The 13822-nt window shown below is 40.9% G+C and overlaps 1 protein-coding gene across 1 annotated transcript in view; it reads right to left on the minus strand.

Annotated features, from left to right (window-relative positions):
• Positions 1 to 1680: 1680 nt before the first annotated feature.
• The window catches only part of LOC308080296 (fibronectin type III domain-containing protein 5b-like), a gene marked incomplete at its 5' end in the record, with an annotated part of 30716 nt that continues 18574 nt past the window's right edge, over positions 1681 to 13822 (minus strand). The window contains 2 exons of the mRNA XM_080422092.1: positions 1681 to 1753; positions 6571 to 6749. Of these exons, the coding sequence (XP_080278218.1) occupies positions 1712 to 1753; positions 6571 to 6749 (221 nt within the window). The 3' untranslated portion in view covers positions 1681 to 1711. The remainder of the gene's footprint in view (positions 1754 to 6570; positions 6750 to 13822) is intronic.

Here is a 13822-nt window from a genome sequence, read left to right on the forward strand (position 1 = left end):
ATAACTAGGGTTATACCAACTACAGTATACCTGAAATTCAATGGGGAGTCGAGTGGGGGGAGGGAGGGCATGGGAGTTGGGGTGTGGGGGTGATACAAATGATTCCATTTGCAGTGGTGGAAAGTAACTAAGTACATTTACTCAAGTACTGTAAGTATAATTTTTTGGTATTTTTACTTTACTGGAGTATTTCCAATTTTCAATACTTTTACTTCTACTCCACTACATCTCAGATTCAAATATTGTACTTTTACTGTACAATTATTTCGAAACTTGAAGTTACTAGTTACTTTGCAGATATAAATCATTATACAGTATTATAAAATATACATTAACCACTTTAGCCTATTTGAAAATAGCCGATCTACAAGCTGTTGTGAGCTTGTAGATCTGCTATTTTCAAACATTTTTGTACTTTTACTTTTGGTACTTTAAGTATATTTTGATGCCAATACTTTTGTACTTTTACTCAAGTAACATTTTGAACACAGGCCTTTTACTTACTACACAGGCCACTTTACTACTTATACAGAGTATTCTTATACTGTGGTATTGCTACTTTTACTTGAGTAAAATATCTGAGTACTTCTTCCACCACTGTCCATTTGTACATACATAACTAGAGTGTACAAATGATTCCATTTGCACAATCTCAGAGTTACAGACCTGCAAGGGTCCATTTGGAGCCCCCCTCAAGGACCCCTGGGGGTCCCTGGATCCCAGTCTGAGAACCACTGCTATATAGGACAATCTAGGGACAAGAGGACGCACTGTTAAACTGACGGCTCACACGATCCTAGGCAGCGGTCGCTAAGCTTCCATCCAAATACTGTTAAGCAACATTACAACACATTGCAATAGATATATCAGCATAAACATCATTTAGGAGAAGAGAAGCTTCATGTGGAATGGGCAACTGCTGATAAGCTGTCCTCGAGAGGTTTGAGGTGGAAAACATTGCATGTTTTATACTGAAATGATAGGCTTACATAGCAATGGAAACTGTGAAATATACATAAAGATTTCGCCCAAAAGTAGTTAAGTCCCATTGTTTTTTTTTTCTTTCCTGAATGTCTGTTTACTTGCTTCAGTGCAGTTGCTGTTTTTTGCAAGATTTAAAAAGACCAAAGATTTGCCAGATATTGGGACGAAACCGTAGCTTGTGACAGAATTCAACAGGCAGCAGGGTTTTTTGTATCTACATGCTGACAGATCTACACATAATGTCTACACCTAGACTTATATATCAGTTGAAAACACATTAAACTTCAAATCACTCCAGTTCAACAGAAATAACAATCTTCACATCAGTACAGTTCAATCTGTGAAAAGCCTCAGATGGTCAGCACGGCGCTGTAACAGTCTTTCGCCACTAGAGGGCAGTATGTCTCTGATTCCAACGCAGCATGATGCTATAGCATCCTTCTGCCAGTTGGAGGGCAGCAGATCACCGTTTCCATCCGCAGTCACTTAGGGTTGTGTGTCATGTCACATCCATCTAGTTTCTGCAAAATGTCTCTCTCACCTTGCACTCAGCCAATGACACTCGTCCGTATTGCTAAGAAGTCCACGTTGTCATGACAATCCCATCCTGAAGGGGGCAGGGCAGGCCATCAGTCACACAGCAGAAGCCACAGACTTTGCTCTTTCGGGGCCTTTAGCCTCACCCCACCCCACCCTGGGGGTCCCAAAAGCAGGCGTCACCTCCCTCTCAGACTCTGATGATGCTGACGGAAGAGGAGGCTCTGTGAAGCTGTGAGAAAAAAAGAGAGAAAGATTGAGAACGAAAGAAAGAAAGAAAGAAAGAAAGCAAGAAAGAAAGAAAGAAAGAAAGAAAGAGATGACTCAGATGAGACGAGACACAAACAAGAGACAAGAGAGGAAAAACAAACATATATAATTATACGATACATAATACAAATATATTGCTAGGCGGTTTCTGCCCGGCAACAGCGATATATTTGTATTGTTTGTGGTTTGTTTTTGTAAATTAATGCCCTACTTGATCATACTACAGCATCACACAAAAGCATCAAAAGTAGCAGAAAACACGCCGCTTTGCGCTGCGTTTCGAGCTTGTAGATCTGCTACTTTTGCTGTTTTTGAATTTAAATCCTGAGACGATATCATGACATGACACTTTATCCAGAGCCTGCTAGCTATACTGACAAAGCACACACACATAAAGGCATGCTCATCAAGATTGGTGTGTGTGTGTGTGTGTGTGTGTGTGTGTGTGTGTGTGTGTGTGTGTGTGTGTGTGTGTGTGTGTGTGTGTGTGTGTGTGTGTGTGAGAGAGAGAGAGAGAGAGACAGAAATGATAATGATAATGAATTTATTTATATAGCACATTTCCAGACAAGTCACAAAGTGCTTTACAGAGCAGAATAAACAATCAGAACAATCATGATAAAACTTTGGATAGAAGCTGTTACAGACGATAAAGCATGTGGCATACATTCATACATATATACTCAAATAAAACAAAAATGACAGTAAAATTTAAGAAAAGGCCTTAGTAAAGAGATAGGTTTTCAGAAGAGTTTTAAAAGATGATACTGAATTTGCACGTCTTAGGGTGACAGGTAGGGCGTTCCAGAGCTTGGGGGCCCGGACTGAAAAAGCTCTTCCACCCTTTGTGATGAGCTGGGGTGTGGGGGTCTCCAGGAGGGCTTTATCCGAGGATCTGAGGCTGCGTACAGGCCTATAAGGTTCCAGCATGGCAGAAATGTAAAAGGGGGCCTGTCCATTCACGGCTTTAAAGGTCATAAGTAAAATCTTAAAATCAATTCTAAAATTAACAGGTAACCAGTGAAGAGCAGCTAAAATGGGGGTGATATGGTCACGTTTCTTGGTGTTGGTTAAAATTCTAGCAGCTGAGTTTTGGACTAATTGGAGACGTGATATTGATTTTTTGGAGAGGCCTGAATATATGGAGTTACAATAATCTAAACGAGAAGAAATAAAAGCATGAATCACCTTTTCTAAGTCTGCAGGTGTCAGGAAGCTTTTTACTCTGGCTATGTTTCTTAGTTGAAAGTAGCAGGTTTGAACAGTGCGTGTCACTTGGGGATTAAAAGTGAGGCCAGGGTCAAAGAGCACACCCAGATTACGGGCCACCTCCTTCACATTCGGGGAAAGGCTACCGAGCTCTGAAACAAAGTGTTGTGTAGAATTTGGGGGACCAAAGATAATAATTTCAGATTTTGTCTCATTGAGTTCTAAGAAATTGTTTGCCATCCAGTCCTTGATATTGGAGAGACAAAGCAAGAGGTTGGACAGATTTCCTGTAACGCCGGGTTGTAATGGGATATATAATTGTGTGTCGTCTGCATAGCTGTGAAACTGAATGTTATGTTTGCGGATAATATTGCCAAGGGGTAGCATGTAAATAGAGAACAGGAGGGGGCCTAGTATCGATCCTTGCGGTACCCCACATGTGAGGGGGACTGGAGGGGAGGAGGCTTCCCCGATCACCACTGAAAATGATCTGTCTTTTAGGTATGAGCGAAACCAGTTTAAGGCTGCTCCTTCCAGGCCAACCCAGGATTCTAAGCGATTGATTAAAATAGAGTGGTCAACTGTATCGAAAGCCGAGCTTAGGTCAAGGAGGATTAAAATTGAACAGTTGCCATCATGATCACAAAGGCAATGTATCATCAGCTGAACAGCTCCGATGCAGACGTTAAATAAATTCTGGGTGATTAAGGGTAATTTCTAGGGCTTTCAAACGATTAAAAAAATTAACTAATTAATCGCATGAATTGCCGTGATTGATAGCATTTCAATCACATTTTGTCAATCGCATTCAAAAGAATCAAGGATATTAAAATGTTGGAACCAAATTACCTCCAAATGAATGAGGAATCCTCACAAAAGAGGTCTATCCAGTGATGTAGTGGTGTCTGGATAAGTGTCTATACTAGAATTATTAGGCGAAACGTTCAAGGTGGCCTCTGTTGTTAAAAGAAAAACAGAAAAAACAGCACTCTGTGTTAACCCATTAAGACCTGAGGCTGATTCAAGAAAATGTCTTCTAAAAAGTCTTTTGAAAAAACGTATGTTACTATATCAGTGGTTCCTAAACTTTTTCATGTGAAGGACCCCCAAAATTATGTATTTGGTCGCGGACCCCCATCTCAAAATATGTTGTTCCAGGGACCCCCCAGAAGCAAAGATTTGAGTAAATTTTTTTTGCTTTAAAATAATATATATATTCAAAGATTTGCACACATTTTCAAGATTTTTCAAAAATAGCAGATCTACAAGCTCATAGTGCGGCACTCGGTGCCGCACTATGAGCTTGTATATCTGCTATTTTTGAATAGTCAAAGTGTAAAATAATGCTTTTTAGCTCAAATCAAAAAGTTCCAGGTCTCAATGGGTTAAAGAATCTCAGAAACAGTGACATGAACTCATGTGTCAGCTCAAAATTATATTTGTCATGGTTTTCGCTAACATTGGTAGGCCAACTTAAAGTGATCGTTTACTAAGAAAAAATAAGCGTTAATGGGTTTCTTATGAGCCAGTACTGTTCGCAAAGTCACTCGGACTCTTGCCCTAGCTAATGTTTGCTTCATAACAATCTGGGAACGACCCATTCGGTAAAAAAAACGAACAAAAAAAAAACAAGCAGAATCTGTCTTGACAGATTAGCATAATGGTCGCCGTCCCACACTAAAGGAGGGACAGTGGGAATCTTTTGACTGAAGGAACTTCCGAATGACCCACCAAAGCACCAGTGGTGAAAAAAGTACTCAAAATGTACTTAAAGTACCAAAAGCGTAAATTGTACTCAGTATGCAGAATGTCCCCTTTCACAAGTTTTCAAATGTATGAAATGAAATGGATAACCATCTTTTGAAAATAGCAGATATACAAGCTCACAATGCGTCGCATCGCAACGCATTGTGAGCTTGTAGATCGGCTATTTTCAAATGGCCGAAATGTACATAGTGGTGCCGAAGTGGTTAATGCTTGTTTTGTAATAATAATCAAAATCTACAAAGTAACTAGTAAAGTTTTCAAATAACTGTAGTGGAGTAAAAGCCCAATATTTGCCTCTGAGATGTAGTGGAGTAGAAGTAAAAGTACTGAAAATTGCAAATACAAAATTGTACAGTACTTGAGTAAATGTACTTCGTTACTTTCCACCACTGCCAAGCTAGCCTGGGCACCATTCCTTTTCGGGTATATGATCCGGTCGGGAGCGGAAGTTAAAAAAATAAAAAGTGGCCGGATGGGCAGAACCGGAAAGACGTCTCACCCCAAAATAGGTCCGTCCTAATAAAATCCTTGATGCGGCATAGTTTAGCTTATTTTTTAAATGTAAATGTGAGTGCACTATCCGGAGACTATTTAGCGTCTGTATTATCCCACAGGGAAATTCTATTCCATTTAAATAGGGATTGGGGAACCAAAACAAAGCGGCACCGCAAAACCGGATGGGCAGAATCCGGAAAGAGGATTATTATTATTATTTTTTTTTAGTAGGCGTGGCCTAGACCGGATCATATGGGTCTTTAGTAACAGAGACCAGGCTTTCCTCCGAGGTGGAAAGACTGGTGATGCGAGGTTACTGCCAAGCACAATAGAGTTCAGCCACTGCTCATGAGATGATAATTACTGAATGTTTTTAATGCAACGTCCCAATCACAATCATCATCCCGCTCATCGTCAATGTGATTATTGCAAAGCAGAGCAGCAAATGTTTGCAGCCGTTGCTTGGCACTGCTCTGTATTGCTTGCATATGGGCTTTGCTATTATCCCTGCTGTCTCTCCTTGTTAATTCACAGTTATCTGGCCGTTCTCAATTAAAGTCAAGCCAAATCGTGCTACAGCGAGATTGAAAGAGGAGGCGCCAATTAACTTTTATCCAGAACACTCATTTAAATGTTGGCTCTCTCGACAAACTTTTGTAATTTTCAACAAGTTTGACACTGTGACAAGACAAACTAGTTTTCACAGTGAGTGAGATGGCTGCTCCGTGTGCATTAATCAAATACGTGGATGTGCTAATGTTTATAGCCCTAGCCATTTCAAAAGTGGATAGCTGAGGATTGTAAAGGCAAATTTAAACACTGTCTCTCAACTCTGGTTTTACCGAGACACTGTGTCAAGAAATAAGGTGAAGGTTGCTGTCGGGCACAAACCTCTTATCAACATAACTTATTTTACAATTTATTATAAATTGACCCATTAAGACCTGGAACGCATCTGTGTCATTCTTGGATTTGAGCAAAAAAGAATTATTTTATACTTTGGCTATTCAAAAATATGATCACGCTATGAGCACAGAGTACCGCGCTATGAGCACCCTATGAGCACAGAGTGCCGCGCTATGAGCGTGTAGATCTGCTATTTTTGAAAAATCGAGAAAATTTGTGCAAATCTTTGAATACATATATTTTTAAAGCGAACATTTGTAACTCAAATATTTGCTTCTGGGGGGTTCCTGGAACAAAATATTTCGAGATGGGGGTCTGCGGCCAAATATATGTGCGTGTGTGTGTGTGTGTGTGTGTGTGTGTGTGTGTGTGTGTGTGTGTGTGTGTGTGTGTGCGCCTCACCCTCCCGCTGTGCACAGCCCCGTTGTGGTAGATGGGGGAGCTGGAGGAGGAGTGGTTGTTGTTGTTGTAGTAGGAGGAGGCGGTGGGGCGCACCGACGCTCTCTTGTTCTTGTCCTTGGCGCCGTTGGAGTCGTTGTCTTTGATGATGTCGTACTGACGACAGAACAACGCAATCACAGCTGGGGGGGGAGGAGGGGGGGGGGGGGGGGCAGGGGGCGGAGACAAGATAACGTAACATGAGATGGATTACACGTTTTCTAACTCACTGTTATATCGTTGCAGTCGGGGGAAAGAAACCTCTCATCTCCGTATTTTCACTTTTCCCCTGTATATTAACGCCCTACTTGATCATTCTACAGCGTCACACAAAAGCATCAAAAGTAGCAGATCTACAAGCTCGAAACGCGGCGCGAAGCGACGCGTTTCGAGCTTGTGGATCTGCTACTTTTGATATAATCCTGAAAAGTTACAGTTTTGGACATAATATTACATACTGTAGGTCAATAGAATTCTGGAATTCTCTGCCCAAAAACATCTTATCTACAATCCATAACGAAATTGCTTTAAAACAATATTTACTAAAAGGGACGCCGTTTGGGTCCCCGGACCCCCTGTTGAAGACCCATGCAATAAAGCCTTACTTGCTAATACTTAACAGTATGACTACTTTCATTGAAAGTAAGTTTACTTACAGCTTTGAATTGTGTTTTAATATACTGTACGTATTACTTTTCTAGTTTCTCCCTTGTCCGTTTTACACCGCCGGGGGTTGGAAGGCTAAAATGTTCATACTGTACAGTACATGCCATAAGAGTACATCTAAGCATCACTTCAGTGACATTCTGCTGTGTCATCACTGGCCGTGTGAACGCATAACTTAATAGGCTTATAATGTCACCGCCCCGCCATTATGGCACGGGCACATGAATGACTGTAATTACATTTTTGTCTTCCATTAAATTTAATGTCATTGAAATGGCTTTGCTAATGCTGGGGGCCAAAGGCTCATGGCTCACGGAGCTGACACGGCGTTACTCTATACATCTCGTATAAACGAGAGGTATAGAGCTCCGAGCTCAATGGGCGATCCTATGAATGTTTATGCCATTTTCCAATTGAACTGTTTGGTCAGTAGGCAGTTTGCTCTGATCCGTTATCTAATGCAATGATCTGCTTTGGGGCAGGTTACGTGTGCAGTGGGGATGTTAACAATGAATCTATAATCGATTCATTGCCGTTAAAAATTTACTCGATTAAATTTATCGGTTTTCAATTAATTGAAAAAAGATTTGTTTTGAATTTCTTTTTTTTTTTATAACTTTTTTTTTGGGGGGCTAGTGAAAGTTACAGGTACGGTGTGTGTGATGTGAGCTTACCATAATCACAGTAATCCGTAATCATATTCCATCATATTCAAGGGCTTTTGGAGAGAAATGAGACTCCATAGAGCACTGCAGAGGGGAGGTGTGTGTGTGTGTGTGTGTGTCTGTGTCCAGCTAGCCTGGGATCAATACCCTTTTCGGGTGTGTGATCCGGAAGCAACCCTATGCCTCACCCCCAAATAACCCCGGCCGCGATCAAGGGCATTGTAATTTTAGGGCCTACCTAATAAAATCCTTGATGCGGCGTAGTTTTGCTTATCTTTAAAATACAAAATAAATATAAATGTAAGTGTACTTTCCGGAGACTATTTAGACTAGTCTACCTTTGTAATCGATTCAGCACTTAAATTGGGGAACCAAAACGGACCCGCAAAACCGGAAGCAGCAAAAACCGGAAGCTATTTCTTTTCTCTTTTTTTTTTTTTACCCGATCACACGGGCCATTTAATAACGAATACCAGGCTTTCCTCCGAGGTGGAAAGACTGGTGATGCGAGGTTAGTGTCCAGCTGATGCTTGTTGATGCTCGTTAATGTTATATACATCAAGGCAATTATGTTTCTGCACTCATTTTCGGTTTCCTTTTGGTCCTAAAAAAAAAGCTGCTTATGAATTAATCGATTAATCAATGTGTGCACTAATCTCTCAAGACAGCAGAATCTGTCGGCACTAGGGGTGTGCCGATATATCGTCCCGCGATATATCGCGATACGTTTTCGTGACGATATGTATCGTTGGAGGGGGAAAAAATCGTTTTGAATTATTATTATTATTATTATTATTTATTTTTTTACAATAATAATACACAGAAGCAGCCGGGAGGAAGTGGACTAAGAGAGGGGAGGAGCCAAGAAGAAGAAGAAGAAGAAGAAGAAGAAGCTACTATTTTGGGTGTACTGTATGTTACTGTACAATGGCACATAAATGAAATGTGTCCAGTGCATTTAACCAGTGGTGGAAAAAGTACTCAAATTCTTTACTTAAGTAAAAGTACCAATACTGCAATATAGAAATACTCTGTTACAAGTAAAAGTCCAGAATAAAAAAAATGACTTGAGTAAAAGTACAAAAGTATTGGCAACAAAATGTACTTAAAGTACCAAAAGTAAAAGTACTAAAATATTTGAAAATAGCCGATCTACAAGCTCACAACGCGTCGCGTTGCGTTGTGAGCTTGTAGATCGGCTTGTAGATCGGCTATTTTCAAATAGCCTAGGTATAAAATAGGGCTAAAGTGGTTAATGTATGTTTTATAATGTCATCATTTATATCTGAAAAGTAACTAGTAACTAAAGTTTTCAAATAATTGTAGTGGAGTAAAAGTACAATATTTGCCTCTGAGATGTAGTGGAGTAGAAGTAAAAGTATTGGAAATTGGAAATACTCAAGTAAAGTACAAATACCTCGAAATTGTACTTAAGTGCAGTACTTAAGTAAATGTACTTGGTTACTTTCCACCAGTGCATTGAACCCATCCTAACTAAGAGGAGCAGTGGTAAAGTGACATTATTATGGCATGCAGGGAGCAGGTAAGGGGTTAAAAGTGCATTGAGAGGCTGCCTGGTAATCAGAAGGTCACCGGTTCACCGCCCGAATCGCCCCGTCTATTGGTTGAAGTGTCCCTGGGCAAGACACTTAAGCCCTAGAACTGCTCCCCCAGGCGCTGTTGTAACGGCACTTACTTCACCCACAGCTCCTGATAATGATGGTAGTTTAAATGCAGAGGATTTTACATACTGTATGTGAAGATATATAGGCTACAGTGGTTCTCAAAGTGGGGTCCGGGGACCCCCAGGGGTCCTCTGCAGGGGGTCCCCAGCAAAATGGTGTTAATACAGCGTCGCACTCATTTTAACCCCTTAATCCATATTTTAATACGTTGGCTGTTCAAAAATAGCAGATATTCAAGCTCACAGTGCATCGTTTAGTGCCACACTGCGAGCTTGTACGTGTGCTATTCTTTTTTAGCATTTTTCTTTTAAATCTCAAAATGTTTTGGAAGATTTTGAATTATTAGAATTCTTTTAACCTAAATCTTCTCTTCTTGGGGTCCCTGGCACACAACAATTTCAGATTGGGGTCTGCGGCCAAATACAATTTGGGGGTCCTTGACTTTTGAGAATCACTAATGTAGGCTACAGTGGCAAATACCCGCCCAAAAACAGCAGTACTTATTATGGCCAGTGGTGGAAGAAGTACTCAGATGTTTTACTTAAGTAAAAATAGCAATACCACAATATAAAGAATACTCTGTTAGAAGTAAAAGGCCTGTGTTCAAAATGTTACTTGAGTAAAAGTACAAAAGTATTGGCATCAAAATATACTTAAAGTACCAAAAGTACAACTACTAATGTTTGAAAATAGCAGATCTACAAGCTCACAACGCGTCGTGATGCGACGCGTTGTGAGCTTGTAGATCGGCTATTTTCAAATAGCCTAGGTATAAAATAGGGCTAAAGTGGTTAATGTATGTCTTATAATAGAGTAATTTATATCTGCCAAGTAACTAGTAACTAAAGTTTTCAAATAATTGTAATTGTAATAATTTCAAATTGGAAATACTAGTAAAGTAAAAAGTTTTGCAGTTATGTACAATACTTTCCACCACTGCTTATTATGGGCCTGTCCTGTTGAAGTAGGCCACCCTGTGTACTCTCTTGATTATGTGGGGGATTGAGAAAGTAGAACCCACTAAGACGTGCGGGGGAGATTTGGATAAGTTGCTCTTGAAATTACTTTTTTCCCAAACCGTCGGGGAATGATCGTCACGCTTATGTAATTGGTCAAATTCAAAGAAAGAGCTTCTGAGCGAAATCCAGCACCAGGCACTCATGTTTATTCCCCCAGATTCTGTTAAACTGAATGTCACACAAGTACCAGTGTTTCCATATATCCGCTTATCCACCATTATAAGTGACTTTAGGTTTGTTTTTGTGTTAAGTTGCTTGTAAATATTGGTCGCTGCGGGTAGTTTTTGGGGCTTATTTCGAAAGTGTAATTGCTTGTTTCCTAATGTTGTTTAAACCAGTGGTTGTCAAACAATTTCATGTCACCCCCAAATTAATATGTATTTGTCCACAGACCCCAATCTGAAAAGATTTTGTGCCAGGGACCCCCATACAAGAAGTGAGTATGTGGCCCATAGTCACTTATTTTAGGCTTGTTTTAATAGACCTGGTTGCTTGTTTCTCTTGCAAAATCTGGCAACGCTGACAAGTACAGTGAGGAAGGCCCAGCCCAAACATCTGTGCTGAACTGTTGTGTTCCCCTGTGGGAAGAATAGGCCTAATGAGAATATGTGCAACATCTGTGCGCGGACATCAATCTTCTTTGGTGATGGTGAATACACTGTTTTCAAAACAAAGTTATCCACACCTCAAAGTGCGTTCACATACTAATGGCAGACAAACAGCCTGCTTCTGCATCGTTAAAGCCATCTAATCTGTGTCTCAGAGGAGGGCTATATGGACAGTTCACCAACCCGCCTACCAGTGACATCATCGGTACATGCTTTGGTTTGGTCATTTCAAACAAGATTTCAATGCAATTTTTTTAATGTAAAAACAATACATATCATTTTGGGGGTCCTTAACTTGGCACGAACACGTTTGAGAACTACTGATTTCGGAGAAGAATGACGCTTCACCGGCGCATTTCACTGTTTTAGAACTCCTTCAGCAGCCGCTGCTTCTAAATTTCGGCGCTTTTCGGTGATAGTTCTGTCTTCTTTCACTTTCTCCACGCACAGCAGGGGGGCCCCCTTGCTGTGAAATCCCGCGTATGGGTTCTCATAACCTATTCACCTGTTTCCTAGGCTGTGTGTGTTTCACTTCCTGTCGATTTGATCCAATGAAATCCAATGAAACTGGTCAGATGACCAATGATATCCAATGAAATCGACAGGAAGTGAAACACACAGCCTAGGAAACAGGTGAATAGCAACCCTATGTAAGCTACGCCACTGCTTCATTTGACTTGCTGAGTCTAAACCATACATGGGCAACTGGCGGCCCGGGGGCCACATGCGGCCCCCACCTTCACTTAATGCGGCCCGTAGGGTTAATTTCGGAATACTGATTATATTATTGATTTCAGCTGTTACAATTCTAAACATGCAAACATGACTCACTTTAATTACTTCAGTCTATATTATTAGCTTGATGACTAGTATTACAATTCTATTGTCTTTTTTATGGCCAATGTATTTGTATTTAAGTTCATAAAGTTAACATAAGTATAACTAAATGCATTTGAAATTAAATAAAAATGTTACTTTTCAGGATTCCAATTCAAAGATAGCAACAAAAAAAAAATCAGGATTCCAATTCAAAAGTAGCAAAAATAGCCGATCTACAAGCTCAAAACGCGCCGCTCCGCGACGCGTTTTGAGCTTGTAGATCGGCTATTTTTGCTACTTTTGTGTGACATACGGTGTCTGTCCAACAGTATATATCGATGGCCAAAACGCAAAACCTCCTATCTGAAAAATTAACATTGTTGGGAAAATGAAAAAGAAAACTACAAAATGTTGTATCTTTTTTGCACAATGCTATTTTTTTATGATACCCATCACATAATTCACCGTTTCTGGATTTCTGGATTATATTACAATATTATATGTTAATTACACTGATCTCATATTGCAAATGCAGATAGGAGGTTTTTCCCCACTTTTCCTGAATAATTCTGCAGATAGGAGCTTTTGCACTGTGATGTTAAGTGATTGCATAACTAAATAATGATAAATAGTACAGGCTGTAAATACATACATTTACAGCTGCAAACAGTTGCATCAGTGGTGTGGTCTAGGTTTGTTTTCTGAGGTATACAATAATCATTCCCTGCACGAGATGCGCGTGGTCGTGGGTATACGCTAGCACATTTTCAATGGATGAAATGGTTAGTAGACTGTATACGCCTTTTTCCAAAAACAACAATTAGGTGGACTACAAAACAACTGGCCCAGGCACCCCTCGACATAATCCCCCCTATACCCTCAACTCCACCACCTGAAATACCCCCCCACTCCCACAACCCCCATTCCCCCCAACTAGCACAACACAACCCCCAAACCCCACTCACCCAAACCCTCATGCCCTCCAACTCCCCTAACTCATACAACTGGATCACCAACCTTGTGTTCGGTGTGGATAGTGGAATAGTATGTAAGATCATTGAATGTCTTAAAGAGCCTATAAGCAAGGAGGAAAGACGGATGCCTTGACCCTAGCCAGGGAGGAGATGAGAGCAGCACACAGGGACTTTGTCGCTGACCAAAAAGGAGAGGGTCTGAGGGAGGAATATAAGCGGAGGAAGGAGGAGCTATATCAAGTGTATGCAACTGGAACAACGGGAGCTGACCCAAAAGATCAGGGACATTAAAGAGGTGCATGTTAACCAGAAACATGGCAAGAGCTGGAAGCTCATCAATGACATTTCTGGCAGAAGCTCGTCTCAGACTTCCAAGATCTGGGGAGAAAGCGCAGAGGAACGAGTTGAAACATGGTACCAGCACTTCAAAACACCCCTAGGAAATCCTCCTTCAACCGAAGAAGAGGATGATCCGATGCTCCTGTCTTCCATGACCTTCCCAAACCAGACGGTTCACCATGGAGGAGTACCAGAGGGCCAAGGCTACTATCAAGTGAGGCAAGAGCTGCGGGGAAGATGGAGTGACAGCAGAGGTTCTGATGTATGTGCCCATAGACGAGGTGGTGTTGGATTTTATCAAGCACACACGTCTAGCAAGCTGCCAAAGCTGTGGAGCAAAATGATCATCGATCCAGTACCAAAGTCAGGCGAACTCACCAAGGCATTAGCCTGAGCTCACAAGTTGCCAAGACGGCTAACAGGAAGATCCTCAACCGTCTT

This window comes from Gymnoscopelus braueri (assembly GCF_963280865.1).
Source record: "Gymnoscopelus braueri genome assembly, chromosome: 24".
Classification (NCBI taxonomy): domain Eukaryota; kingdom Metazoa; phylum Chordata; class Actinopteri; order Myctophiformes; family Myctophidae; genus Gymnoscopelus; species Gymnoscopelus braueri.